Raw genomic sequence first — 27,724 nt, forward strand, 5'->3', positions numbered from 1 at the left:
ATTGTGGGTACGTGCAGGGGTGGGTGGCTGTGCACAGCAGGAGTGATGTGGCCTTGGTAGTGAGTTGTGGGTGATGCAGGGTGGTGGATGTGGTGGTTAACGGCTGGGTGGGGTGTGGGTCTAGGTGGGTGTGGATGGGGTGGAGTGGTGCATGCATTACAGGTATGGTGTATGTGGGGTAATTGTAGATGACTTACCCAAGTCCATTCCTCCAGTGAGTCCATGAGTCCCTCTGGGTGCAGGATGGAGAGTACCTTCTCCTCCCAGTCTATGTAGTCGGGTGGTGTTGGTAGCGGTCCTCCCCCAGTATTCTGCACTGCGATGTGGTGCCTGGATGCCATGGCCTGGACCTTCCCCCGCAGGTCGTTCCATCTCTTGCGGATGTCCTCCCTGGTGCGTGGATGGTGTACCACTGCATTCACCCTGTTCACAATGGTCTGCCACAGCTCCTTTTTCTGTGCGATGGATGTGTGCTGCACCTCGGACCCGAATATTTGTGGCTCCACTTTTAGGATCTCGTCCACCATGGTCCTTAGCTCCCTTTCGGTGAAGCGAGGGTTTGTGGGGGGGGCATGGTGAGGGTGGTGGATGGCGTCGGGACTGGGGACAGGGTTTGTGTGCTCTTGTGTAGGTTGATATGTGTGTCCTGTCTGCTGGCGTTCTCTGCCTGGCTCTGGTGCTCTCCATCTTCTGGTCCTGGTTTCGTTGCAAGGGATTGTGGGGTGTGTGTCTGGGGGTGTTTTATGGTGTTCTGGATGTGTGTCAGGTGTGTGGGTGCGAAGCCTATCCAATGTGTGCACTGGTTGCTGTTAGGCCCACTTGCCGCCCGTGGCGGTCGCAGCGGCCAATGGTCGTCCGGCCTCCACTGTCCGCTGAGGTCATTGGTGCATCATTATTTGGAGGGCGGGATGTGGGTGTGCTTGGCGGTGGCGGGGTGGGGTGGGCCAGGATTCCCGCCGACAGGGTCCTGGCGGGGAGTGGTGGTTTTGGAATTTCTTGCGGGTTGGTTTTTCGATCATTATATGGCGGGTTTCCATTTGTGCTGCCGGCGGGATTCTGTTCACCACCGCCACGGCGTGTTTAAGGGTGTTGCCTTTAGAATCTCTGAACCCGTTCTGGTGCCAGTAATGCAGGTATTCATTAAAGGACTGGATACAATAGTACGAATCGCAAACAATCAGTGTTAACTGTGCAGGATCCGTATGCTCCAGTGCCTTCACCAGAGTCTTTAGCTCTGCTAGATGTTCTGTGCAATCCCCTAGGGTTTGCATGAATGTATGTTGGGGACAAAATGTATTATCCTCTATGTAGCCACTAATGACTGCTCAAGCAGCGGAGTATTGATGCTTTGTGCCAACTGCAGGTTGTGCAGAGCCATCGGTGTACATGACTCTTTGATACTGATCAATAGGCAGTGAGTTTGCAGGAACTGGGTATTCTGTTTCATATTGCAAAAATTCTTGAGTTTGTAATTTTGGGTAAAAAATGTGGTCTACATCAGTGGCTGTCAAAGACGTGGCCCATTGTATCCAACGTGGATGTAATGCTGTAGCTTTTGGAACGCTGGCTTTGGTGACAGCCTCAAGGACTGGGATTGGAGAGACGACAATGCGTTTGGCCTGAACTAGAGGTCTTTCTTTAATGACAGCCATCTGTACAGCAGTGAGAATTTTTTTCAGTGGGAGCAAAGCGTTGTTCTGCTGCTGAGTACAAATGTGATTAATATGCAGTTGGGACGGTCCCACCCTCATTAAAAGTTACATAGGTGAAACCAAAGGCAACAGTAATGACTCGGATGACCAAGTGTGTTTTATTGTCCGTTGTGTGTAAATGTTGTGCTGCAAGCATGTCTGGTTGCACGTCGCTGAGAATGCGTGTGTGTTCGACTGTCCAAAACTTACTGGAAAAGTCAGGATGTATTGAGTCATATAATGGTTTTATGTGTGTTGCATAATCAGGAATGTAAGTTCTGCCAAAATTTAGATAACCCAATAGAGATTGGAGATTTTCAATGGTATTTGGAGGTTGTAATTGGAGACATTTTTCTAAGAATTGTGGCGCTAGGCTTTTTCCTTCACTCGATAGCTCATATACCAGAAACAGGACACTGACAAAGGCTTTTTTTTTTTTTTAAGTTGAATTTGGAGCCAAATTCAGCAAATCCCACAACAATTTGGGCTAACCGTCTTCAATGTTGTAGCAATTCATCATCTGTGAGATAGATATCATCTACATAGGACAATGCTTTAGGGTGAATGTCATGCAAAATTGCAGTCACACGAGCTGCGAACAGTCCTGGACTGTTCTTGTACCCCTGAGGTAAACAACAGAATTTTTTCTGGGAGCCTAGTGCGCTGAAACTTGTTAAGTCTCTACTCTCAGGTGCTATATTTTGGCAGAAGAAACCATTGGAAATGTCCAGTGTTGTTTTATATTTTTTCCGTACTATATTGTTCATCACTGCTGTACTATGCAAATTTTGTATATCATACATGCGTGTATGACTGTTTAAATGTCTGTAGTCTAAGATTATTTTATATGAATGGTCCAGTTTAGCTACTGGGACTAAAGGATTATTCATTGGGGAGACACAGGGTTCAATTATGCCCTGGTACTCTAGTTTTGTGAGGATTTCTCTCACGGGTGCTTTAGCATCATGTTTTATTGGAAATTAGGGTTGAGGTTGATTTCTAATAGGAATTACATGGTGAGGGGATTATTTGTCCCAACCTACATGGTTGCGTTATAACGCTGGTGCCTGCGCCAGTGCACAATCGATGGTGTAGGATTCTGCAAGTTCCTCTGGAACAAGGTGCGAGAAAGAAAGTTTAATAACATCTTCCCAATATGGGCAGGTACAGACAAAATCAGGTGGCCAATCTTGTTCGGCCAACAAAATATCATATATATTTACCACGCAATCCCAAAAGATTTTGTCTATTGTGCGTTCAATGTCTCCTTCTGACTGTAGCATTACTGTATACACCCTAAGAGGCGTGGAGACACACATGTCCGCAGTTTCTACTTGTAGAAAGTCATCTGTTGCTTTCACCTCCAGATGCTCTAGAAGATTACGGCGAACTACTGTGACCTCTGCCACGCTGACTAGCAGCGCTAGTGCCCACTTCCTGTTCTTCAAGAGGACCCTCTTCTTGAGTGGCATGTTGAACTGCAACTGCTGCCACCTTTTTCTTTTTAAATTGGGGTTTCTGTTGGGGAGGTTTCTCTTCCTTTTTAACAGAAACCTCTGTTGGGCGTTGTGATTCCTGTCTCGTTTTCACGTACTCTCTTCTTCCCTCTGATCACCCACCTCTCTCACTGCATTCATATGATGAGTCCTGAAGGGAACGAGATTGGCGTGTATCAGTATATTGATATCTGTCAGGCGTTTTTATATTATCTCTATATCTGAGATTATATCTATTCTGTTGGGTATCCATTCGCTGAGATTTTCCCCTTTCTTTTTTAGGAGTTTGTTGTTTTTTATCCCAGCGTTTCTTATTACCCTCATGAGCTTGCTTGGAAAAATCTCTATTATATTTACCCTGAAATTGTGGTTTTGTTGGTCTTGGCCCCAGACTATCTTGAGCAATACTAGAGTAGGTCTCAGTGATAATCTTTGACAACTCACGTTCTTGATCCTGTTGAAGAACATCCCGGAGCAGCATGTGCACCGCTAGTGTGACCGCTTCCCCTTTAAGGTTACTTAAAATGATTGAGGATACTGTGGCAAAGTTTCCCATTAATTGCATCCCCAAGTCTAGGGCCGGGGCAGCCCTGTCTTCATCTTGAATCTGTTTCAATAATTCTGGTAAGTTAGCAAGTGTCGGTGTACCATGTGCGGTAGTATAGAGCGCAGCAAATACCGTGCCCCATGTATTACAGTTATCCACTGTGGGAACCAGCCCAAATGGCAAGCACATTGTTAGTATTCTATGTTTATCCTGATGTCCCATATAGGGAAAACTGCTTCCAGTGCATTTATTTTTTGAGCTAACCAAAACTGAATTTCTTCCAGTTTGGTGGGTACCTTACCCATGATTGAATGTACAGTTGAAGGATTAATGCCTGGTGTTACTGCATGTGATTGTGCTTGAGCAGCACATGAAGTGTTTGTATTTAATGTTTGCATTACAAATTGTACTAATCGTCTGTATATTGCCCTCAGCTCAGTATATAAGTGACGGACTTCAGCTACTGCCAAGTTTGCTTTTGCAGGGTGAGGTGTATAAGTGGCCAATAAAGGCCAGGTAGGACCATCACTACTTAGAGGACCTAACCTAACTGGTAAAATCGTGTGGGGAAGGGCACAATCAAGCCAATTATTATGTTCTTGATAAGATAAAGGTATTTCTAAATATGCATAGGCTCTGTATTGTCCAGGTACGTTTGCAGGTGCATGATGATGAAACGTATTTGTGTTTCCATCAACTGCTGGAAAAGTGACCCAAGAATAAAATAGTTCTGTCCTATATGCTGCATCTGCGTCATCAACAACTGTGACTGGACCCCCTGGGCCATTAGGCCATTTGCCAATAAATGTGCAGTCACAGGTTGTCTCATATTGACTGCAATTGCTACCTGCTGTGGATTCACCATGTTAGATGGTAAATTTTGTTCAGAGATGAGCACACCAAATGGGGATTTTCCTTTTAAGGTTCAAGCTTGAACAACCTCCAGCATCAGATAGGTGTTTCCTACTTGGCTGAGGAGGAAATCCTCAATACCACGGACATCTCCGGATATAGTACTGAGGTGTCTTTGTATATAGTGAGATAGAAATACTCAGGAGGACCCGGAAATTACAGCCTGACCAAACGTTGGTGGGGCCATGTCATGCAGGCTCTCATTATTCTAATGAGACTACTGAATTTTGAGCTGCAGAATCACCTGCGGTGTGGAAGACCGAGTCTGACCCACTACAGGTGACACCTGTTGCCATAATCTGGGTTTTGCTCCGGGGAACTAGCAGTGCCTCATCTCTACCCAAGGGCAGGGTTGATGGGGCAGCTGAGCGACTGACATTTCTCAGGGAAACCGTGGTCACTCAGGTCTCACCCATTTCTCTCAGTTACATTAGTCTCACATACACAATGACAAAGAGAGGCAGTATATGTTTCAATAAGATTTTAATGAAGCGACTGCATCTTATATAGCAAAGCGTGGGCTGCAATAACCAGGATAATACAGCATGACAAGATTAAAATGGTGACAAGGAGAGTAAAGCATACAAATAACGCTACTGTGTTGCCACTAAAATCAATAGACTAATTCCTACAGAGACTACAATAGAGCACAGCGTGTTAAACGCAAGTTCTGCCCTTTAGGTTCCCCTGGGAAGACATCATCCCCCAAACCTGAGCAAAGGCCTGAAGTTTGTATAAGAATCTGTAGCAAAGCATTTATCAATCAGCATACAGTCATGGTTCTCTGGCTGGAATCTCCCTCTAAAGTGTGAGGGACAGGGAAGTGTTTTAATAATAAATCAGCTGATGTTCTGAGAAAATGTCCCTACGTAAGGATATGTGTTTTTCTATGACTGTTAGAGACAAAACTTGTAAAATGTTCATTGACAACCTATCTTACTACAGACTTGAAAGAAGCACAGAGTGAGCAAGAATGTCTTGTTTGAGGACACAGTGCTGGCCTAGGCAAAAACAGCTAGATAGAAAGAAATAAACAAGACTGCAAAAGTGGCTATTGTAAGAATAATAAAATGAAGCTGAATAAAATATATCTAAGTTAAAGTGAACAGCGGCCGGCCTAGTATGCTAAACTAACATGCTCGAAGCTATAACTAAAACGGCTACTCAACAGTTCTTTATAACTAGTTAATTTGCTTCCAAGCAGTTTGTGCAACTCTGCAAAAAATGTTTTTGAAAATGCTGGCACACCAGGTTCAGTTTCACAGACGTTATGCAGTTTCTACTTTGGCAATAGGACTGTGTGTTTAGGATGGCATCACTATAGAGAGTGGGAGACTGAGTACAATCCACACCTCTAGTAGCTGTCGGCCTAACTCTTGGCTAGGTCACACGACCTCATCCAGCCCTCTTAACCCACCCTTGTAAAATGTAAATATGGCAACCTGAACATGACACTCCAATGCCCCAGGGACTTCATGGAAACAGATCATACCCCTTTTGCTCAGTTACTCATGCATGCTGAGGTGAGACAAGATGCAGGATGTTTTCAATACGTTTATTGAAACAATCACAATCGGGTATATAATGAGTGAGCTGTTATAACTAGAGAGATGAAAGAAAGCAAGGTTATCAGCATTACAAACATGGTAAAAAAGGAAAACAAACCAACCATGATGTATATGGTTCTAGAGATTCCAGAGATTCCTACCTAAACCTAAGTCTATATCTGGGGGGTGGAGCAAGGAAGGGCCGCAAGATGGCCACTCCTTGAGAGGGCTCTGTCAGCAGAGTCATTATCTTGCATTTATCCTCCCCTAACCACACTCACCTTGGACATCCTTCAGTGTGGTGGCCCCCCTGGAGATCAGTGCTTTGACTGACTGGCTTTGGAGGCCCTCAGGCTGCTCCTTTGACAGTACATAGGGTGTTTGTGGTGTGACCTCCCTGACCCTCGCTTGGCCAGTCCAGGCACCCGCAGGTTTCTGCTGCTCAGCCCCGCCATCGTTTTGTCCTGATGCCGGCACTCCATCCGAAGTTGGGCAAAGCAGCATGGGCTTGGGTTCAAGCTGTTGAGGTCGCTGCAGCTGTTTTCGCTTTGTTGCTGAAGCATGCTGCTGCAATCAGGCCGCTCCCACCTGCCAGATCCTGGAGGGCAGAATAATGTGGAACTGCATCACATACCTGCCACAGCCTGTTCCAGAATTTCACTTCCTACCTGACCACACCAAATTTGGGTCTAAACGGACTGGTGAGTGCTGATTATCAATACTTCTGAATTGTAAACTGCTTTTTAGCCATGCAGCATAGGACACTTTCAATACTCAATGCACCTGCCCTTTAACACATGGGGCCCTGAATATTCTTCTCATATATTGCCTTTGAGAAGCTTACCCTTCTCCACTCTGGTGGGCTATCTACAGCCTCGCCCTAGGGGACTCCTGCTGTATGATGCCTAGCCACCCCACCCCAGCTAGCTCAGCACCAAAAAAGAGGGTTACAACTGCCTCTCCTCCTCTGGGCACCCACCCACAGACCTCAGCTGTCTTGTGCCCACTGAGACTGGAGTCCACCAGGGGCATGGCGGGGCTCGAGGGAGAGTGCCAGGATATTAGGGACTTTTGGCGGATATACACTCTTCATTGCAGCTCCCTGCTACTGTGGCCTAGACTCATTTTGCAGCAGATCTCCCCACCATGAATGGTGATTGGTAAAGCTGCTAGTCTGAGGTGCTGGCTTCCCCTAACACCAGTATGGAAAACCATGATGTGCACCAACAGAAACTCTCCTTTGAAAGCAGGCACCAAACTTGCCATGCCAAACAGGAGCCACCTGCAGACAAAGCTTATCACTGCTCTGGGGGTGGCACCCAAACAGGTATTGACCTCAAGGAGCTTCTTGTTGATATGAAGTCCAGCCTAAAATTCACTGAGACAAAGCTGGACGCCCTCACCACCTACCTAGACCACATTAAACAATCTATTGCAAAGCATGAACAATGGCCTGACTACCTAGAACCAAAGTCTCCTATGGGGATGATGCCCAAACTGAATACAAGGAACACCTGCTACAAATAGACAAAGGGGGTCATTCCGACCCCGGCGGGCGGCGGGCGCCGCCTGCCGGGCGGAAACCGCCCAAACACCGCCCAGCGGTCAAATGACCGCGGGGACCATTCTAACTTTCCCGCTGGGCCGGCGGGCGATCTTCAAAAGATCGCCCGCCGGCCCAGCGGGAAAGCCCCAGCAAAGATGAAGCCGGCTCCGAATGGAGCCGGCGGATTTGCTGGGGTGCGACGGGTGCAGTTGCACCCGTCGCGATTTTCAGTGTCTGCCAAGCAGACACTGAAAATCTTAATGGGGCCCTGTTAGGGGGCCCCACGACACCCGTTCCCGCCAGCCGAACAGGCTGGCGGGAAGGGGGTCGGAATCCCCATGGCGGCGCTGCATGCAGCGCCGCCATGGAGGATTCCCCCAGCCGGGGGAAATCCGGCGGGAAACCGCCGGACCCGGCTGGGCGACCGCGGCTGTAATACCTGATGTAGCACCGCCAGCCTGTTGGAGGTGCTACCTCCGGCCTCCACGTAATGAGGCCCATTGTCCTCAATGTTATTAAGGCAAGAAATGAGGATTTGGATGCAAGGTCATGAAATAACAACCTCAGTATTATTGGTATCCCAGAATTTACTGCCATCAACAAGATGGAGGACTTCATTAAAGCTCTCCTCCGTGAGCTCTTTGGAGGAGTCCCATTGCCGGTCTTCAAGTTATAGCGGGCACATCGCTCGCCAGGGCTACATCCCCCTCCGGGGGCTCCGCCGCACCCCATCATCTGTAAACTGTTGAACTACACAGACCGTGACACAATCCTGCGTTCCAAGTGAGACTGAAGGACCATCGCCTATCAAGGGATTGAGCTCTCCTTCTACCCTGACTTCACTTTATCAGTTCAGGCAGTGTGGCAAGAGTTTCTCCCAGCCAAAAGGATTTTTCATAAAGCTGACATACCCTAGGCTCTCATGTACCTGTGAAGCTATACATATCATTTGAGGGGAAATCACACTATCTAACTGACACCAAGTCTGCCCTAAAATTCGCTAAGCACATCACTGTGTCCAGGTCACCCAGATGATCACTGTAAGAACAGGTGGAAAACCCCACCAGTGACCATGACTGAAGATAAGCATTTTTTGGCCCACAATTGATATGCAAGGGTGCATATCTTGGATAGTCCTGTTGCAGACATCGCCTTAACGTTTGTGAAACCAGACCATGACTCAATGCTACTGCCCCTTGGGGTAGTTGCTGAAGCTTTGAGCTCACCTAAATACCATACTGAGTCTACTTCTAACCCTGGGGTGTCTGATGCCCATTCGGCCACCTTGTCTAACCAACAAGGGTGTCCGCCTGTCCTCTCTTTGCCTCCAGGGATGAATCCCGAATTAGCCATTGTTTACTCATTGGGGAGTTGGGATGTAGGGTGGGTCTGTTTTACTCTACCATGTTTTTGGGTTGGAGAGGGTGGTAGGAGGTTCTGGGTCATTGATTTTGTTGTTGTTGATGTTGTATTGTTTACCCCTCCATTCTCCTGCACAGTTCGTTGTTCCACTTACCTCTGCCCACAGGGTTCGCGTCCACAATATTGCTATGCCCAACCACAGCACCCAATCACAATGGTACCATGACCTCTACCAAGTGCCTTACTTGAAACATCTGAGGCCTAAATGACCCTAGGAAAGGACACTTGGTGCATACGTACCGGAACAAACACCTTGTAGATATCTGTTCCCTTCAGGAACTATACCTTACCTGATCTATGGCACTGAGGTTGCACGCGCACTGGTGCAGGGAGACACACGCCTCCCTTTACTCAACTATGCTAAAGGCGTTGACATACTACTGTGGAGATACCTGCAATGGCGGATGCTGTGTGTGATCTGTATGACAGCAACAACTATGTGCTGCTTGCCAGCACCCTACCCTGCCAACCTGTTACATTAGCTGGTATTTACAGCCTTAACACTCATGACCGGATTTTTTCTCCAAGATATGGTGGCTGATTTCCAATTTTGCACCGGGGGCTATTATATGCGGTAGCAACTTTAGTGTCACTCTAGATAACCCACCTGATAGGTCTGTGCATTCCAGATGACCTCATTCCCAAGTGGAAATGACACTTAACACAATGATACACAATAACTTCTTGCAAGACCTCGGGTGGCACAGGTGTGCTACACTAAAAGAAGGCCTATGTGTCACAGCCCATCACAATGCATGGTCCAAGATTGATTATTGGCTAATATCATGGGATGCTCAGACCTGGGTCACACAGGTGTCAGACTTACCCTGCACCCTCTCCAACTATGCTCCTGTGGTGATGGCACTAGTGATCCCGCAATTGGCCCCAAGGCCTTCACCTGTCATCTACCATCTGGGGCACTGCGCAATGCTGCATTCCTTGAAGGGATCCATACAGAGATAACAGAATTCTTCAAACACAATGAGGGCACGGACACTTCTCCATCCACACTCTGGGAGGCCTTCAAGGTGGTCATATGCAGAGAGTGCATTGCAAAGCAATATGGAGTCATTAAAGCTATATGAGGAAGGCTCGTCCTCCTACAGCAGGAAATCCAAGCCCTAGAACAACCATATTTACTCCGTCATGACATGGCTGCACTGGCTGAGATTTGGGACAAAATAACAAACTTCTCAAAAGAAGCCAGTGAGGCACAGGCTCCCTGCTATGGTGAGGGCGACCGCCCAGGCAGTACCCTAACTGGTCTTTAAAGCAAGCGACAAGCTTCTACCTATGTGGTTGAACTGCTGGATGACCAGTAGAACTTCCAATCCTCCCTCAAAACTCTATTAGACAATATGTCCTCCTTTTAGGCTAAGCTATACACTACCACATCAGCCTGCTCAGAGAGCAATTTCAAAACATATTTTGATGAAATACAACTTATCTGGTTAGACCACGCTCACGGGGAATACCCCGATTCAACTATCACGGTGGAGGAACTCACACAGGCCATTCATGGTTCACCGAGCAATAAGACACCAGGCCTGAATGGCCTGACATCTGCCTTTTACAAAGAATTTGCCCCAAGTCTTGCACCTTATTTTATTTGATTCTTGCACCTTCTTCTGCTGCCTGCACTCCAACTTAATTGCACTGACTTGGGTGAGCAAACAACCCTGCATTAATGGGAGATCTCAACACTCCCGCTCAGCGAGGCTGCCTTCGGGCACCTGATATGGCTCTCTACATATTATGTTCAGGTACAATACCTACAACACTGGCTTTATCCAAAGCCTTTTCAGCTACATGTAGGTATTGAAGCAGATCACGAAGCTCCATGGCCACTCACCACTGCACTTTATGTACCCTTCAAGGTTCCCAGAGTGAAAGTGGACACAGGCAGCTGCATGAGATGGGCATGGGATGGCAAACGGAGATGTGCCAAACTGCCCCTCCTCTATGCTCCATCTATTCTGCTTGGACGTAAACCCCAGCTCCCACTCTTGCAGGTCGTGGGTGCCAGAATGCGTGCCTGAGAGTGAGAACTTATGGCTTTCCCCTGTCTGTATCCAGATGACCTATTCCTGACTCCAGTTGAGAAATCTGCTACCCCTTTCCCCACAGTCCTGGAGGTGCTACTGTACCATCAACTCCAGACCACATGCCATGGTTCACAGAACACACTGCCAGCACCACTACACTCCTGACCTTAGAACACATGTTAAATAATCCAGCAAAATGCAGATTACTAACCAGATTATATTCCATTATGCAATCACCCGCGCTGGTATCCATTCCAGTGGCCTGTACCGTAAGAATACCTGACACAGATTCCCCCCCACCATCACCGGTGCCCAGTGGTCCTACTACTGTGGCCAGTCAGCAACACCATCTCCTAACTATAGGCTGCGTTTGATGTACATTACATTTCTACACTGTCTTTAATGCGCCCCTTCACACCTCTTCCATATGGGCCTCAATGATGATGCGTGATGCCTCAGATGGGCTTCTCGCAGGCCACTGTTATCCACCTGGCGAGAAGTTGCCCCATAATAGCTGAGTTATGGAAAGAGGTATTTTCAATTATGTGCACTATCACTGCCAACGTCCTACCCCCTCAGCCCTCTTGAGGCCCTCCTGGGCTAGGTCAAAGACATCCCTGCAAACAGCGGCTGCTTCACCACAATGCCACTCCTTCTAGCTAAGCGTAGAGTGGCCATCCAATGGAGCTGGAGACCTTCCTCTTCTGTGTCTCCCAGGATGTGAGATGCAGTGTATTGCCAGGAGCAACTGAATAATCTCTGGGAGTTGATTCCCCCACAGTCTCACCCCAAGGATATTTGGGAATGGTTTCTTGCATATATGCATCAACCAAATTCACCTGGAGGCTCACCGTAAGAGCCTGAACCTGAGGCTGGTCCTCTGCCACATCAGGCCACCCCCTGCCGTGGTCTGAGACAATTCACCACAGCAGCTGAGATAGTGTCTCTCTGCCACTTTGTCACTGACCCTGTATTCCTGATCAAATGATGGCAGTGAGTTATTATGGGCATGCACCCATTTTGCTGTCAATAGATGTGTGTGAGAGGTATCGCTCTGTTATTGTTTATTATAAGCATTGTTATGCCACTGTGTTCATTCCCTTCCCTCTTGCTCAATCTCACCCTTTCCCAAATCTCTTCACCTCATGTTTTACAGCTGTAATACTGTTTTGTGTTTTTCACAACAAATGCCAATAAAAAGAATTTTAAAAAGCAATGTACATATCTAGAGCATAGTGGTTGTAACCCTCTGCCTGGCCAATCTAAGGTATCCGCGCCAGCGTACCAGGAATTAGCCTGTTGTGTAGATGGCAAGACTATCAGAGATTCCCTCTATCCTACAGGGGTCAATGCACAGTTTATGTAATAGAACCGTGCCACATTAGGAATATAGTTCTCATGTCAGTATGTATCTTGGAAAGTAACTTGTTTGGTCCCTTTATTGCTGTAGTGGTAACCAATGTTGGGCATCAGGATCTGGCCCTTAAACCTCCCGCACCAGCAGTTATGAATACTTCTTGGTTTGTGCCAGTTATTCTTTATCTTGACACAATGATCAGACTGGTGACAAGTGAACTTCTTGGTTGTTTTCTTAGGAATGTTCAGTTTTTCAAGAGGTATTAGGACAGCCATGATTGTGGCTCAAAAATGTCCACTTACTCCGCAGAGAGGCCAAAAGAAGAGCATTCAAAATGTTAACCAGCTTTTAATTAACATAATATTAAAATCTGGACTTCTTCCATGAAGAAGCATCATGTAAAAATTCCTAACTCATTAAGCACAGTTTCCGTGGAAAAGTAACTAAACCATGTGATGAACTTTTTGTTGTATTGGACTGTTCAATTTTTAAAGGAGTTATTTGAATGGTAAGATAGGCCAATGGCTGTAATAGCTAAATGTTCTTTGCAGAAATGATCTCGGTACCACTATGCTTAATTGACTCCAAAAACTAAGATCATACTTAAAGAATAACCATTTCTAAATAATTGGAATTTTAAAGGTAAATGGATGTCCAAAATCATGAATTGTACATGAGCTTGATATAAGAGTGTTGGTTTGAGAGTTATAGTATTGTATTTTCTGTCTGGGCACTAATCATGTTTCTATTTATACAGGTATATGTAATGTAACTTCTGGATCTAACAGTACTGATGCTATGAATTTGACATGGGTAGAAGCAAACAATGAAACCTGCATAAACAACAGGACAGCACTGGACAATGTTACACTGCTAAGCAAAGAATATTGGGAGTAAGTACCGACCTGATGATTTTAATGCCAATCAGTTAAATACTCAAGCTAAGACACTGCATGCATTTAATAGACCCACTCCTTGATATCTGAATTCATTTTACTAGTATAAACACTAAACCTTCTTGACCCAAGATAAGTTCAGTATATACAATTTTTCAGAGATCCAATTCAGTGTTGCCTGCTAATCAAGGATATATTACATTATGTCTGAATTAATTGGTCTACTTTAATTTTGGTTGGGTTACAGGATTTTTCCATATTCTTTGCGGTCACAGGAACAACACAGCAGTATCAACAATGACAGAGCTGCAGTTATCTACTAATCAAGCCACTGGGTAATCAGCCAGTGAGGGAATATTTTTCATTCAAGCCGCCATAACCCTCTGGGCAGATTTGGGCAAGCAAGAAAAGCATTTACTACTAATAGCTTTACAAAGTATATTAACTTTAATGAATATATATATATACAGTATATATATATATATATATATATATATATATATATATATATATATATATATATATATAAATATATATATATATATATACATATATACATATATATATATATGTATATATATGTATGTATATATATATATATATATATATATATATATATATATATATTCCTTCACAAATGCCATTCCTATTGCTGAACACTTTAAGGATGGGTGCCTCCTCCGTGCAAATGGCATGCACGGTAATTACAGCAAAACAAAAAGGCTCCACTTTGGAGCCGAAAGGAGCACTCTATGGATTCCCAGCTTCCTCCAACATGACGCGTTTCGGCTGACTTGCCTTTCTCAAATGCCGGTAAATAAAGAGAAACACTCACTTGCAAATGCTTTAAATACTTGTCCTTCTTTATTCTCCTCGCTGTACTTGTAAGTGAAATGGGACTGACATGTCTCCATAAATCACATAGTTGCAAGCGTCGCCATAGTAGCATATGTTTATCTGATATTCAAAGTCCCAGTTCATAGTTTATCTTCGGTAGATTTAAAAGCCAAAGTGGTTCTGGGCACATTGTTATTCACTTTTATACTTGCGCGCTTCAAAGTTTAAAGCCTCCATGTTAATTCTACATTTAAAGCAAGAGCGTGTCTCTTCTTAAATTACATGAGCTGAGCCAATACATCCAGCCATCTATTTGCCCACATCATTTTCTTTTCAAACCTGAAAGCGATAGTTTTGTAACTAGCGCAAAAACATGTATATATATATATATATTCATATATTTATTTATATGTTTTATATACTGAAAATTACAGGGATGTGATAGGTTCTGAATTCACTCGTACAAACCCTTAGAAATTCAGCAGGCCTAACAAAAGGGGTCCTGGTGGCAAGGGCTCGTCACCAGGAGCGAAACAACACTAGAATCATCACAATCAGCCATTGGGGACTCGAGATATCCCAAGGAGAAGGTCTATGACCTTTGACCTATTTCTGAGCGAACGGTGAAGTGCACAGGGCTCTGCCGCTGCTCCGGTTGATGACCCTGTGGTCGGCCAGGGCCTGGGAGCTGCCTCCAAAAAGAAGCGAAGCAAGGGGCCACTGTCGCAACCCCCTTGAAGAGGGCCATGGACCCCATCCCAGGGCCCCACAGAGAAGGAAGGCGGCGATCACCGTTGCACTCCCTGTGAAAATGGTTAGAGGCACCCCAGACTCCATCACAGGGCTCTGTGAAGAGGGAGAAGCCTGGGGGGGGGGCGACGATGTGGAGAGGAGAGGAGGAGGGCCTTCGCACTCCCCCCAGGTGGCCTGTCCGGCTGCCCCAGCAGCATGCATCTCCCCACAGGTGAAGGCAGACACTCTGTGCAGGGCTGGCCCCCGTGGCAGCACCTGGAGATGCTGTCCTTGCGGGGACCCATGGGAGCAGCTGGGGGTGGGCTCCCCAACAATACTCACTTGATGGGGATGTCTGGGTGGGACCGGACACCGCCCCACCACGAGGGCAGCGGGGGTGGGCTGCCCACACTGCCCTCCATCGAGGTGACCATATGACAGGGTGTTCTGGGTGGGACTGGACGCCCCCTAAACACGAGAGCAGGCGGGTGTGGGCTCCCTGCGCTGCCCTCCAATGAGGATTACTAGCCCGCACTACCTCCCTTGGGTAAAGCCTTGGACTGCTCTGCAACACTACCCTATAATAGTCAAGTGCTACAGTGGGGTGTTTGGTTCCCAGTGATGGTTGTGTGCGGACCCATTACTTGTGTAGGGCACACAACTGATGCACCTTCCAACAGAACCCAGTGGATGTGAGCAACATCTGTAGACCACAGCATAGAGATTTAAGTTTAGAGAATGTCCCCAGAGGTGATTACAACTGCAAAAGAAAAAATAAGGGGTATCTTCAGAAGAGCACTCATACACAAGAAGAAACCTGAAGTGAGTTCAGACAATAAAATAAGAATCATCATGATCAATTCAAAAGAAGCAACTGACATCCGATGAATACTTATCAAACATTGGACGGTACTTAAAATGGATCCTACTATCAGCAATATCATGGGGTATCAACCACAAATAACATTCAGGACGGCACCCAGCCTATAGGACAAACTGGTTAGGAGCTAGCTTAGTGATCAAAACAAAAATTAGCTCAACAAACCTGGGTTTTGGTTATGTACTAGTTGCAAAGCTTCTAAGATCGGAATCAGCAAACAAAGAGTACCTTACAGGCAATGGACATACCAAACAAATCAAACAACACATTACATGTAAAAGCCATTTCACTGTTTGTCATTGAGTATCCCCATGGACTAAAGTATGGGGGGAGTATAGTTTGTGAGACAATGAAACATATTCTAGAACACATACGTGCCACCATTAATTTGGATAGGAGCTACGCGGTGTCAAAGCACATGGAGTTGTCACATAACAGTCAATGGCAACTATTAAAAAATTATGCAATAGACCATGTGCCAAAAATGGAATGTGGGGGGGATAGAGAGAAAATGCTCCGCCAAAGAGAATCAAGACATATAATGGAGATAAGGTCACTTACCCCTTGGCTTCAACTCAGACGAATAATTATTTGTAGATTTACCCTAGGATATTCAGTGAATATTTGCTGTGTTATGAATAATGAATTTCAAAGTAATGGATTGTTATGTGCCCATTTTTTTCAATATTGGGTAATAAATATTGCTCACAGATACATAAGACAGTGTTGCATGCATCTGGAAAGGCAAAGAATTTAAGTAATTATGCAAGTAGCACCTTTTGGCTTCCTTTTAGTTTCCCTTTTTACAGTAGTAGTCTGTTGCAAGATCAGTCTAGGTGTTCTTTACTGCTCAGTCTGGTTAGCCTGGTAGGGGTACATATAATTTGACTTGGTATGAAGTTTTTGGGGAACAACATAGGTTTAGACCCTGTCCATAAGACATTGAAATATCATGTTAATTATACTTCATTGTGGGACATAAAATAAGTATGGGACCAGGATGTAGAAGATGGTTACCATATAGATGGGTGGCTTCATATGACAACAAATGTATTATCGCAAGGAAGGATGTTAAGATAATTATCTTTTTCCAAAGGGGATATATTTAATGGCCCCAGTCACTGGGTAACTGGGACCTGTGATTTGTTATGGGTGAGCGCAAAGTGCTCTGTCCCATGCTGTAATCTCTCTTTGGGCTTCTAACCACACCCATGTCACATCAGTCACTTTCATTGGTTTGTGGGCTTGCCTTTTAAAATCCACTTGCTTTCATTTGTGAAAGGCATGCATACGTCATGGCTTTTCCAGTGTTTAGCCCACCTACACAGCACCGGTATACTACTGAAACCATTCGAGGCTCGATGTTTTCAGCATGGTTTCCGGAATACCTTTTCTTTTTATTTTCCACGCAGCGCAATCGCACTGTGGTTTACATAGCGCAACCGCGCCCGGTTTTTCCGTTATCAATTTCAGCTCGATCGTGCTGCATTTTACATAGCACGATCACGTTGTGTTTTTTTCTTTGTAATTTGTGTGGCAAGAAAAGTCTGTTTAGGAGTTTACAACGCTAATAGCTCTAACTCGAGCAAATGCGAGACCCGTTGCATTGCAAATGCTTGGTTGACCTTACAAGCTGTTGTTCCACATTGCATTTTAATAGTGAGACTTGTAAAAACCAACATTTTCCATTAATGAAACCATGTTGGGAACCAGTTCGTGAACAGGATCACAAATTGATTTTTCGCTACACTGCATCTTATTTCAAAGAAAAGAACGGGGGTCATTCATACGTATATTGTTTTTTAACACATGTTCTCATCTGCTCCTCAGGCACACACAATGCTGGTATAGTGCACTTCCGGGCATTACATTAACTGAATGTGACTGCAGGTTTTGTTTTTAGCTTTAAAACTTCTACAGTGTAGCACCTTATGCTGAAGAAAGTCTGTGTTGACCCATCTTTTGAAATGTTTGCCTGTTATTTTTGGTGCATACCAGGTATATATTTTACGTGTTACAACTACTGCAATTATTTCTCTTCAAGCGCATTTTAGGCGCGCCCTTACGTTGAAGTGCTGAGAAGCAGAATTACAGTCCACAAATATTTCTCTTTCTTTATCGTTTGTGAGGCAGGACTGTAACGGATGCACTACGTTTTACAGAATTCTCTGGCACGCTCCTGAGGGAAAAGCTGTATCTTAGTTTTTCTGCATTTCTTTCCACTTGAACCTTTTCGAGTATTTTAGGCTCGGTGACAGTCCACTGCTTCTATCCTGTTTTGGAGAAACAGCTCCCTCAGCTGTTATAGTACACTCTCCTTTATAGTGAATAAAATTGCATAGCTCCCAACATCCCCACAAACTACTTCACGGTGTTCAAAGCTTCAGAGCTAAAGAAATTGGGTGAGATGTGGCGGCAGGTTCATGTATGTCATTCTTGAAGATGTTCAATATCTTTCCAAATAATGAGCAGTGTTAATTCATAGACGTATCTTGATAAATCATTCCACAGGATGCAGCTTAGATTAGTCCAAGTGCTTTCTCTTTTTAAGGGTAGAGCCTGCGAGTGCATGCGCTTGCACATGCTCTCGTATGCAAGACGCTCTTGTGATCAATATAGGGCTTTGAGCCCGTCTGTCACTCACCATTTGTTGGTTTGCGTGGCACTCTTCTTTACAGCCTCGTAATTCATCAAGGCATTTCTGATATAATTTTCCTTCCTCTGTGTGGAGCAGAGATGAAGCACTAATTGATTTAAACTTAATTAGTGCCCGTCTGCTGCTCCCGACGTGATCAAGGTATTATTTTGTTCTAACTTGGAGTGCCCCATAAGCAGAAGGCTTGTGACTTGCAAAAACGTGGCCAGCAGGCACAAAATTGCTAAGTTTTATTTTTTAAAGCTAACTTTATTTTATTTGGCGAAGTCGTCAGTTTTCACTCGTGTTTTTTGTTTTTGTTCATGGGCGTAGTTCTCAATAACAATTTGTTCGAAATATGCGAGACCCATTGCATTGCAAATGCTTGTTTTTAGTATTATTGTGACTATCAAATAGATGGGTGGATTCAATATGACAACAATTGTATCATTGGAAAAATGATAGACCATCACAAGGAGTATGCAATTTTAATGTCCTTTTTTGCAAAAAGGGACACATTTACTAGTCACAATTATTGTGGCACTGGAGTCCGTGGTTGGGGTATATTTTAGTATTATTGTGACTAAAGTGCATCATGCTTTATTATTCATGTGAGCTGAAGCACTAATGCCTGTGGTAGCCCACAATTTGCCAGTTAAATGTAGGTGAATTGAATGCTTGCTAACAGTAATTACTTCCATCTCCAATCCTGGGACGTATAGTATACCATATCATTTGTAATCACTAGGATTCCAGAGTTTGTGTTGGATCATACACACCAGTAGAAGGTTGCAACTACAGGTACCACAATGTGATTGTTAGAGTAAAAGTGTGGATGGAAGGTAGTATTAATATCCCACATGAAAAATATGTTGTTAGATGAGCGCGTCAGCTTTGAGATAACCATGATGTGTTTCAATAAGATTTGAATGGTTCAAACAGTAATGTATGTGAATATACTATTGGGCAACAACGATCTCAAAATGCACTGTAGTAGTAGGATGACGGTAAATCAGTAGTTGCAATTTCTGAATGAGTAATTTGCAAAAGAATAGCTTCAAGGAGAAAAAACATAATTATAAATGTTACAATTGACTGATATTTGCAATGAAAAAAGATTTTATTGTTGTGTGTTGTGGTGGTTTGAGCATTTGAATATACATATAAACACTAAGGAACAACTAAGTGGTTTATGCCCATGAACAAGGCCCAGGTGACCGAAACACGTTAGGCTTTTCTTGGCTGAAAGACTGTGCATTTGAATAAAGTAAAGATAATTGCAGCTACCTTGGAATGCGGTCTTTTCCTCTAAAGCACAAGGGGAGAATGAATTTGGAGAGTTATGTGCATATATATATATATATCTTCTGAAAATTACATGGAATTTGCTCGTACAACCCCTTAGAAATTCAGCAGTTCTAGTTAGTTATTTCAAGTAACTATAACTCGTACCCTCCCCAATGCACAGTTTTTCTTCATTTATTTGACTGCTAATGCTTTATTCATATTTTTTATAATATTATAAAAGTTATCATGAGTGCTGTAATATTTGGGGTAATAAGCAATACATGGCAGGGGGTGTGGTATATTTATCTTATGGCACACATTACAGCCCAAAGACAAAATCCTCCCTCGTGGAGCCAATAATTGCCTTGGGGTAAACCAGCCCCCAGGACCAGCTTCTGCTAGTCCCACGGGGTGCTGTGTTCTCACTCACTTGTGGTTTCTGTGCTGTCCTTAAATGCCCATCAAGGTCTGGGTAGGCCACCGCCAGATTGCGGACCATTAGAGGGGTCATGGTCTGACTGGCACCCTGCCCACATTGGGAGGATATCCCCTGCTGGACCTCTCCGATCTTCCAGGTGCAGCATCTCAGGTCATCTCACCTTTTCTGATAGTGGGCACTCCGCGGGTTGTTGAACCACAGGGCCTGCACCTTCTTGGCGATGGCTCTCCATAGTTTTTCTGATTGGCATTGACCTGCATGGATGCAAAAGACAAATCAAGATATTATAATCACACATTTCATTACAAATGGTTGAGTCACATACAGGTCAGTGACACCAATATGGGACTTTTCTCTTTGTTAATACTCCCCAAGTGTGAAACACACAAGCACATACGTTCAGGGACATGACTACAGACATATGTATTTGCATCTGAAGACTAACCCACTACCCTGTTCATGGACTACAATGACTAAGAAAGCTTACTGACATCAGATAGCCCATGCTCTAGCAACCTATACTGTGATGTGAGTCACTATGAAACACTGCCCACCTATGTGGCTTCTGAACTCCTTATGCAAGAATGGACCAACACATTTGCAGTCTGTAATAATGATTCACTGCATAGTCCCTCCAGGCAACTGCCAGAGTACAAACTTCAACATTACATATGAGTAACAATCAAAGGGCTGGCATTGTGGGTATATAAAGTGTCTTTGTTGTCCATTTGTGGATATGTGGCCTAAAAAATGCAGACTCATGCCACTTCATGGGGTGGAATTCTTTGTTATGTATGTGTACCACAGAGCACTCCTTTGGACATATGTTTCTCTCCTACAGAGATAGGCATCCAACAAAGGCATGTATTGTACAATTTCTGCTATGTGACCAAGCTACTGAATCGCATATTATGGCCTCCCAGGAATCAACACACTGTCTGCACTGTGTAACTATCATTAATGCATTACGCCTGTATAGGACAAATATGACCTTTGTGGAGGTGGCAACAAACCTAGGAGAGTAAGGAACCTGTCATGAGTCTAAGACACACATTGACAATGATGCTAAATGCACATATGGACTATATTAATGATTTACCTTCAAATCCATTCCTAATCTACTCAAAGGAATGAGGCATGCAGGGCAGGTTTTACCACCAGAGCCTTATATTGGCCACAGGACAGAATCTGCTGGGGTCTACATGGAGTGGGCACAGTGGCAAATTTGCATAGCCACAATGACTCTACCACAGCCTAGTCTAGATCCCATACTGTGAGATACATTTGACAGGCCCTGGTATCTGCAGGCTAAGCATAGAGAACCTACATGACACTCCAATCACAGTAGGTCTGTATCCAACAGCAATTTGGCATTTGGTGTGTGCGGCAACCTGAAGGGCAGAGTGACTCATGACATGCCTTCCACAGTTTCTCTGTTGAGAAGGCAGGGGCACTATCACCTGCTCGATGTGTTATCATTGCTCCCAGAGGCAGCACACAGGACCTCAGGTTGTGGAGGTGTTGCTGGCAGCAGTGTCAGAACTCTAGTGAGTGAATCTGCAGAACATGGCAGTCAAGTCCACCACGTATGCAGTCGTCACCGCCGGTGGACACAGCCATTGGCCCGCAACCACCACTTACAACAATGTTAGCCAATGCATGTGTCTGCTGTGGTTTCAACGCCTACTGTCATGAATACATCAGCCGCCGGTCGCAGGTGGTTCCAAATGTCCAGTAGGTCAGGCAGCCACCATTTTGGTGGCCTGAAATGCAGTATTGGGCTTTAGAAACTACGTCATACATGCAAGAAAAATCTTTTACCTCACAAACATACTTATCCGGTCTTGTCATGTATGTCCTACTACTCAAACGCCATTGTAGTGTGTTGCAGGACACAGATGGCATTTAACAGTGGGGCACAGTCCACTACGCTGACAGTCATTTTGGTGGTTGGTACATACAGTCATATTTCAAGGGGGTGTTGTATTGCACATCTTTGAGTTCGGTCCATACACATGTTGTGGAAAACCATGGGGGGTCACAGGTGAACCTTGTGTTATTTGCAGCTGTGATGTGTACTGGTTGCCATGCCTATCCATTCAGAAATGTAACATGATATCATTGATATGCATCATGTATGTTGCTGTGAACACACTGACTAATATTACAAATTGTGTCTTGTCATATATAGGTACCCAGGGAAACGAAGAATGCGACATCCTCCTTTTTACTGCCCAGTGTCAGACCTTCAGACCATGGAGCAAAGGCACATAATAACATAATATTTCCTGTATAGGCAAACAATAATGGTCTTATATCATCAGATGGAGCCAGATGTGCTGCCAGATATTAGTTATCCAACCAGCATACCATCAATTGTACAAGTCATGTCAGCATTTCACTTCCTAGCCATAGGGTCCTTCTAACATACAGTGGCCCTGTCTGCTGGTATGTCCCAACCTATGTTCAGTCTGGTGTTGAAAGATGTCTTCTTAGCAATCCTGAAGCACATGGACAGCTGTATCTGGTTTCTCCGACATGAGGATTTAGCCTCTGTAAAGGCTGACTTTTAAGGTTTTGAACGCATCCCATATGTGGTGGGGGCCATCGATGTCACACATGTTGGATTGGTCTCACATCAGGCCAATAAACAAGTCTTTGGCAACAGAAAGAACTTTCATTCCTTCAATGTGTAAGTTGTCTGTTAAGCAGATCTCTACGTTTCATATGTCTGTGCTATCTATTCGAGTTCAGCCCATGATTCCTTTATAATGCAGAACAGCACCATACCCCAGTTAGTGTCACAACGGTACCTATAGTGGGCCTGGCTGGTTGATAAGTCACATGTATCCTGTTTGTGTGTGTGTAACGTATGATACTACAATCATGAAGTAAGTGAGTCATTGTTGCACAAATATCCCATTGCTTGACAGGAGACTCCACATATCCAGATTGTTCTTGGTTGTTGGAGTCACTTAGGAGTTCAGCTCACCGGGTGATGTCCACTTCAAGAGGCCCATGGAAGAACACGGCGGGTAGTGGGGTGGGCTTCTGGGCTCCTGAAGGCCAGCTCTAGCTGTCTGGACAGGACTGGTGGAGCACTCCTCTACTCATTTGGTAAAGTGTGTCAAATCACTGTGGCATGCTGCATACTTCACAATATTGCCCTGCGGCGGAATTTCCCGTACATCCCAGAGGAGGGGGGGTTGCATTGCCACTGGGTGAGAATCCCAAAATGCCAAGTGATGATGACAGTGGTGAAGAGGAAGGAGCTGACTTGCAGGAAGATCTCAACAGCTACTTTTCATGAGTGTATGTATGTCATGTATTGTCATGACTGGAACTGTACAATAAACTGTAGTTGCAAGAATGTGTGGAGTTGAGTGTTTTAGCAACAACTAGGTCCCTGATACTCTACAATATTCAGCCAAAGGCTGTTTGAAGAGTTACCCATTGACATATCCCACCTTGACGAAGTTGTTTTGTTTGTGTTAATTTCCTTGCAATGTTATTATATTTCCATTTGCTTGTTATGTGATTCGTGTAATAGCTATGTTTTCAAGCCTACACTCCTTGTTTTGTCTTTGTTCAGGTACCTTCACCATGACATCCTCATGTGGGCATTTCAGAGTTGTGACATTGGCAGGTATCTGATGCTGTTTTGACATACAAAGTGGACCTGGATTGTTCCATGTAATGTTGGTCACAGCTTTGAGATGTATGAGGCAGCTTGCACAGTGTTTGGGTGGAAGGTCAGAAGTGCACATTGGACTTGTTTTGTGTGCTGTGGTGCCCAATTATATCAAATGTGTCATCATGTGGGCTTGAAATATGCAAGTCATCGAAGTCATTCACCCTTCACATTGGCTAAACACTATTCTTGTATGACTTCTATTTAGCTGTAGATGTGTTCCATCATTGCAGGCCACAGGTGCATGGTAATTGGATTATGATGGCCCTGTGATCAGGGACTGTTATACTGCCATCTGTCTGTATCTTGGCTTATGTGATGTTGGGTTAATTTGGTGTGGTATGTGATAGGGCTTAAGCTGCTGACATCATCCACTTTAATGTTTGCCTAATCTGCCAGAGAAAATCTGACAAATCCCTCCTTCCATGGTCTGGGGGACAGCACCCTGGAATATGTACTTTGTCTCAGAATGGGTCACACATTCTTATGTCAAAAAGGTCTAGACATATGGACAGCCTATGTGCTGTACACTGGAATAAAATGTTTGGTGTGACCAGACACTTGTACTAATGTGTTTGTGTGTAATTATTATAATCCGGAGTAGGGCACACTGTACGTGTAACAGATCCCTCCTTGCACATGTAAGTTATGTTTTCATCATACGGTTCACATTGCCTTAATCTTGTCAAAGCAAAATGTTGAAATTGATCAAGCAGACAATAAGTTCTTCACTGAGGACATCATCCAGGGGGGTAGTGGCAGTCTCTTCTGTGGTCTATGTGTGGCCAGTAGCAGCTCAGCCTGTTCACGTGAAAGATACAATGTTACTGGTTGTATTGTGACATCTACATCCAACAATTTAGTGTTACGTCAAGCATAGATCTTATACAAAGTTATGTTAATAGTACTGTGACAAGTTGCATTGACATTGGTTGTATTGACCTGACATCTGCAGACAAAACAGTGGCTAGGCAAGATATGTCTTTGGCCATTTTGAGGCCTAGTTTATTGAGATGCAGCCAGACCCAGGGTTTTATTGGATATGTGACCGGAGTCATCATGTGGTCAGTGCATTGTGAATGTGCCTGCTGTCAATACCATTCGGGTGATGCATCTTGAAGCTTTTGGGATCATTGCTTTGCACACTGGGTAAGCTGTCATTCCTGTCCTCAATAGTTTCATCATGGGTTATCTGGTCAAGATAGAGCTGGGTGGCCAGATACATCTCAGAGTTGAGCATGATCTGTATCTTGGTCACTCCCTGGTGAGTAAACGTGAATTGAGGGTTAGCAGGCAAGGGTATTTGGACAAGTGACCCCTGGTTTGGTGTTTGGAGTTATTGAAACAGTGCCTTCTGTGAGTTGCAGTCAGGTTATTCCATCTAGTTCACACAATTGTCCAGTGTTCTCCCCCTAGGTGAATATACTTCAACCAATCAATAAATCAGTGATTTGTAAAGCGCAGCTAATCATCTATAGGTTCTCAAGGCGCTCTTTGTGGATGTGCTGCTCAGTCAAAGAGCCAGGTCTTGAGGTCCTTCCTGAACTGCTTCAGTAATGCTGTCTGCCTGAGCTTGAGAGGTAGCATATGATATGTCTGGACTGCTAGGTAGAAGAAGGATTTTCCTCCTGCTGTGCTTTTATGGATCTTGGGGACTGCTATAAGGGCAAGCTGGGAATAACGGAGATGTCTGTAGGGTACATAGAAGGCGAGGCAGTGGCTGAGGTATGCCAGTCCTATGTTGTGCAGTGCCTTGTAGGTGTGGATCAGGAGTTTGTATGTGATGTGCTTGTTGACTGGGAGCCAGTGTAGGTCTCTGAGAGGGGAGAAAATGTGGCTGTGTCTGGGGATGTCCAGGATGAGTCTGGCTGCTGCATTCTGGATTTTTTGTAGTCTTGATTGTAGTTTCTTGGTTCTGCTGGCATAGAGGGGGTCATTTTGACCTCAGCGGTCTTTTTGAAAGACTGCCGAGGGACCGCCGTGCGGAAGACCGCCAGTGGTGGCGGTTTGCCGCTCAGCCTATTATGACCATTGGCAGCTCTCCGTCCTTTTACGGACGGAGAGCCGCCAACAGCCATACTGGTGGGAGGCGGGGAAGTGGAGGTTGCTCCACCGCCACGCCAACAGAACACCGCCCAGCGAATCACGTCCTGTGATTCGCCGTGGCGGTGTTCTGCTGGCGGTGTGGTATCGGCGGAGCTGCCCCCATGGCTCCCGTCCCCTCCCGGAGGATCGTCGGACCAGGTAAGTCGATCGTCCGTGAGGGGAGGGGGTGGGGGGCTGTTGTGTGTTGTGTGGGTGCATGGGGGTGTGCGTGTGTGTATGTAGAGGGGGTGTGTGAGTGCGTGTATGCTTGCGGGGTGTTGTGTGTATGGGAATGAGTGCGTGTATGTCTGTGGGTATGTCTGTATGGATGTGTGCATGTATATTTGAATGTGGGTGTGTGTGTCTGACTGTGTGAGTGGATGTAGGCATGTATGTCGGCGTGTGTGCGTGTAGGTGGTGCCTGCGTGCATGTCGGGTGGGTATGGGTGATGTGATGTTGGGGGTCGGGTGGGGAGGGGGGCCCTGCCACGTTTGGGGGGTGGCAGGGGTGGTGGGGGGTTAGGGGAGGGAGTCAGGGTGGGGGTGGGGGGCAGGGGAGACCCCTATCAGTGCCAGGGAAGGAATTCCCTGGCACTGATAGTGCTTACCGCCATGGATTTCATGGCAGTTCAAACCGCTGGAAATCCACGGCGGTAAGCCCGGTCCGAATACCGCCGGCGGTCTAGTGACGGCCGCCCGGCTGGAGACCCAGGTCTCCAGCCTAGCAGTCGTCTCCACCCTGGCGGGCGGAACGGAGAACCGGCGGATGACCATGGCGGTAACCGCCATGGTCATAATTCCACAAAGTAAGACCGCCAGCCTGTTGGCGGTCTTAGCACCGGTTCTCCGCCTTCTGCCAGGGTTGTAATGACCCCCAGAATGTATTACCGTAGTCCAGTTTGCTAGTGACAAGTGTGTAAGTGCATGGACGATTGGCCTCCTCATGTCAGAGGGTATCCACTTGAAAACGTTTTGCAGAAGTCGGAGGGTGTGGAAGTAGGATGATGAGACAGCGTTGACTTGGCGGATCATGGATAGAGAGGAGTCCAAGATGGTGCCCAGATTGCGTTTGTGGTCCGTGGGGGTGGGGCGTTTCCCATTGCGGTGGGCCACCAGGAGTTGTTCCAAGCAGAAGGGGTGGAGCCAATTACAAGGATCTCTGTCTTGTCCGAGTTGACTTTAAGGCAGCTGACTTCCATCCAGTTGGCGACTGCTCTCATCCTGTTGTGGGAATTTCTCTTGGCCTTGGCAGGGTCCTCAGACAGGGAGAAGATCAGTTGGGTTCATTTGTGAGTTGACAAACAGGGGTATGTGGGCAAGTGACGACTGTCCTGGTGTTTGGAGTTACAGAAACAGAACCTGCTGGGAGTTTGAGCAAAAGGGTGTGATTGGACACAAGTGTGTGCAGGGTGTTGTATGGGAGTGTAAAAAAGTGGTGTTTTGTATATGTACTGTGTGGAAAAAAGTCACTCTGGCTTATGTGTAAATGCAAAGGTTTGGGGTCTGTGAAGGGGGAATATTCTATAGTGTCCTTTGCATGCTTGTCCAGTGTGGGAATGTGTGTCAGTTGTGTTGTTTTCAAACCTATTGAATGTGCAGTTTGTGTATTACTTTGGTGACTACTGTGGTTCCAGTCACCACTGGCTGACTACCACGGGGGTCCACCATGGCGCTTGTAT

The 27,724-nt window shown here is 45.4% G+C and overlaps 1 protein-coding gene across 1 annotated transcript in view; it reads left to right on the forward strand.

Annotated features, from left to right (window-relative positions):
* The window catches only part of LOC138259651 (sodium- and chloride-dependent neutral and basic amino acid transporter B(0+)-like), a 485,427-nt gene that overhangs the window by 198,290 nt on the left and 259,413 nt on the right, over nucleotides 1-27,724 (forward strand). Inside the window, exon 5 of the mRNA XM_069207516.1 lies at nucleotides 13,321-13,456. Within this exon, the coding sequence (XP_069063617.1) occupies nucleotides 13,321-13,456 (136 nt within the window). The remainder of the gene's footprint in view (nucleotides 1-13,320; nucleotides 13,457-27,724) is intronic.

This window comes from Pleurodeles waltl, chromosome 2_1 (genome assembly GCF_031143425.1).
Source record: "Pleurodeles waltl isolate 20211129_DDA chromosome 2_1, aPleWal1.hap1.20221129, whole genome shotgun sequence".
NCBI lineage: Eukaryota > Metazoa > Chordata > Amphibia > Caudata > Salamandridae > Pleurodeles > Pleurodeles waltl.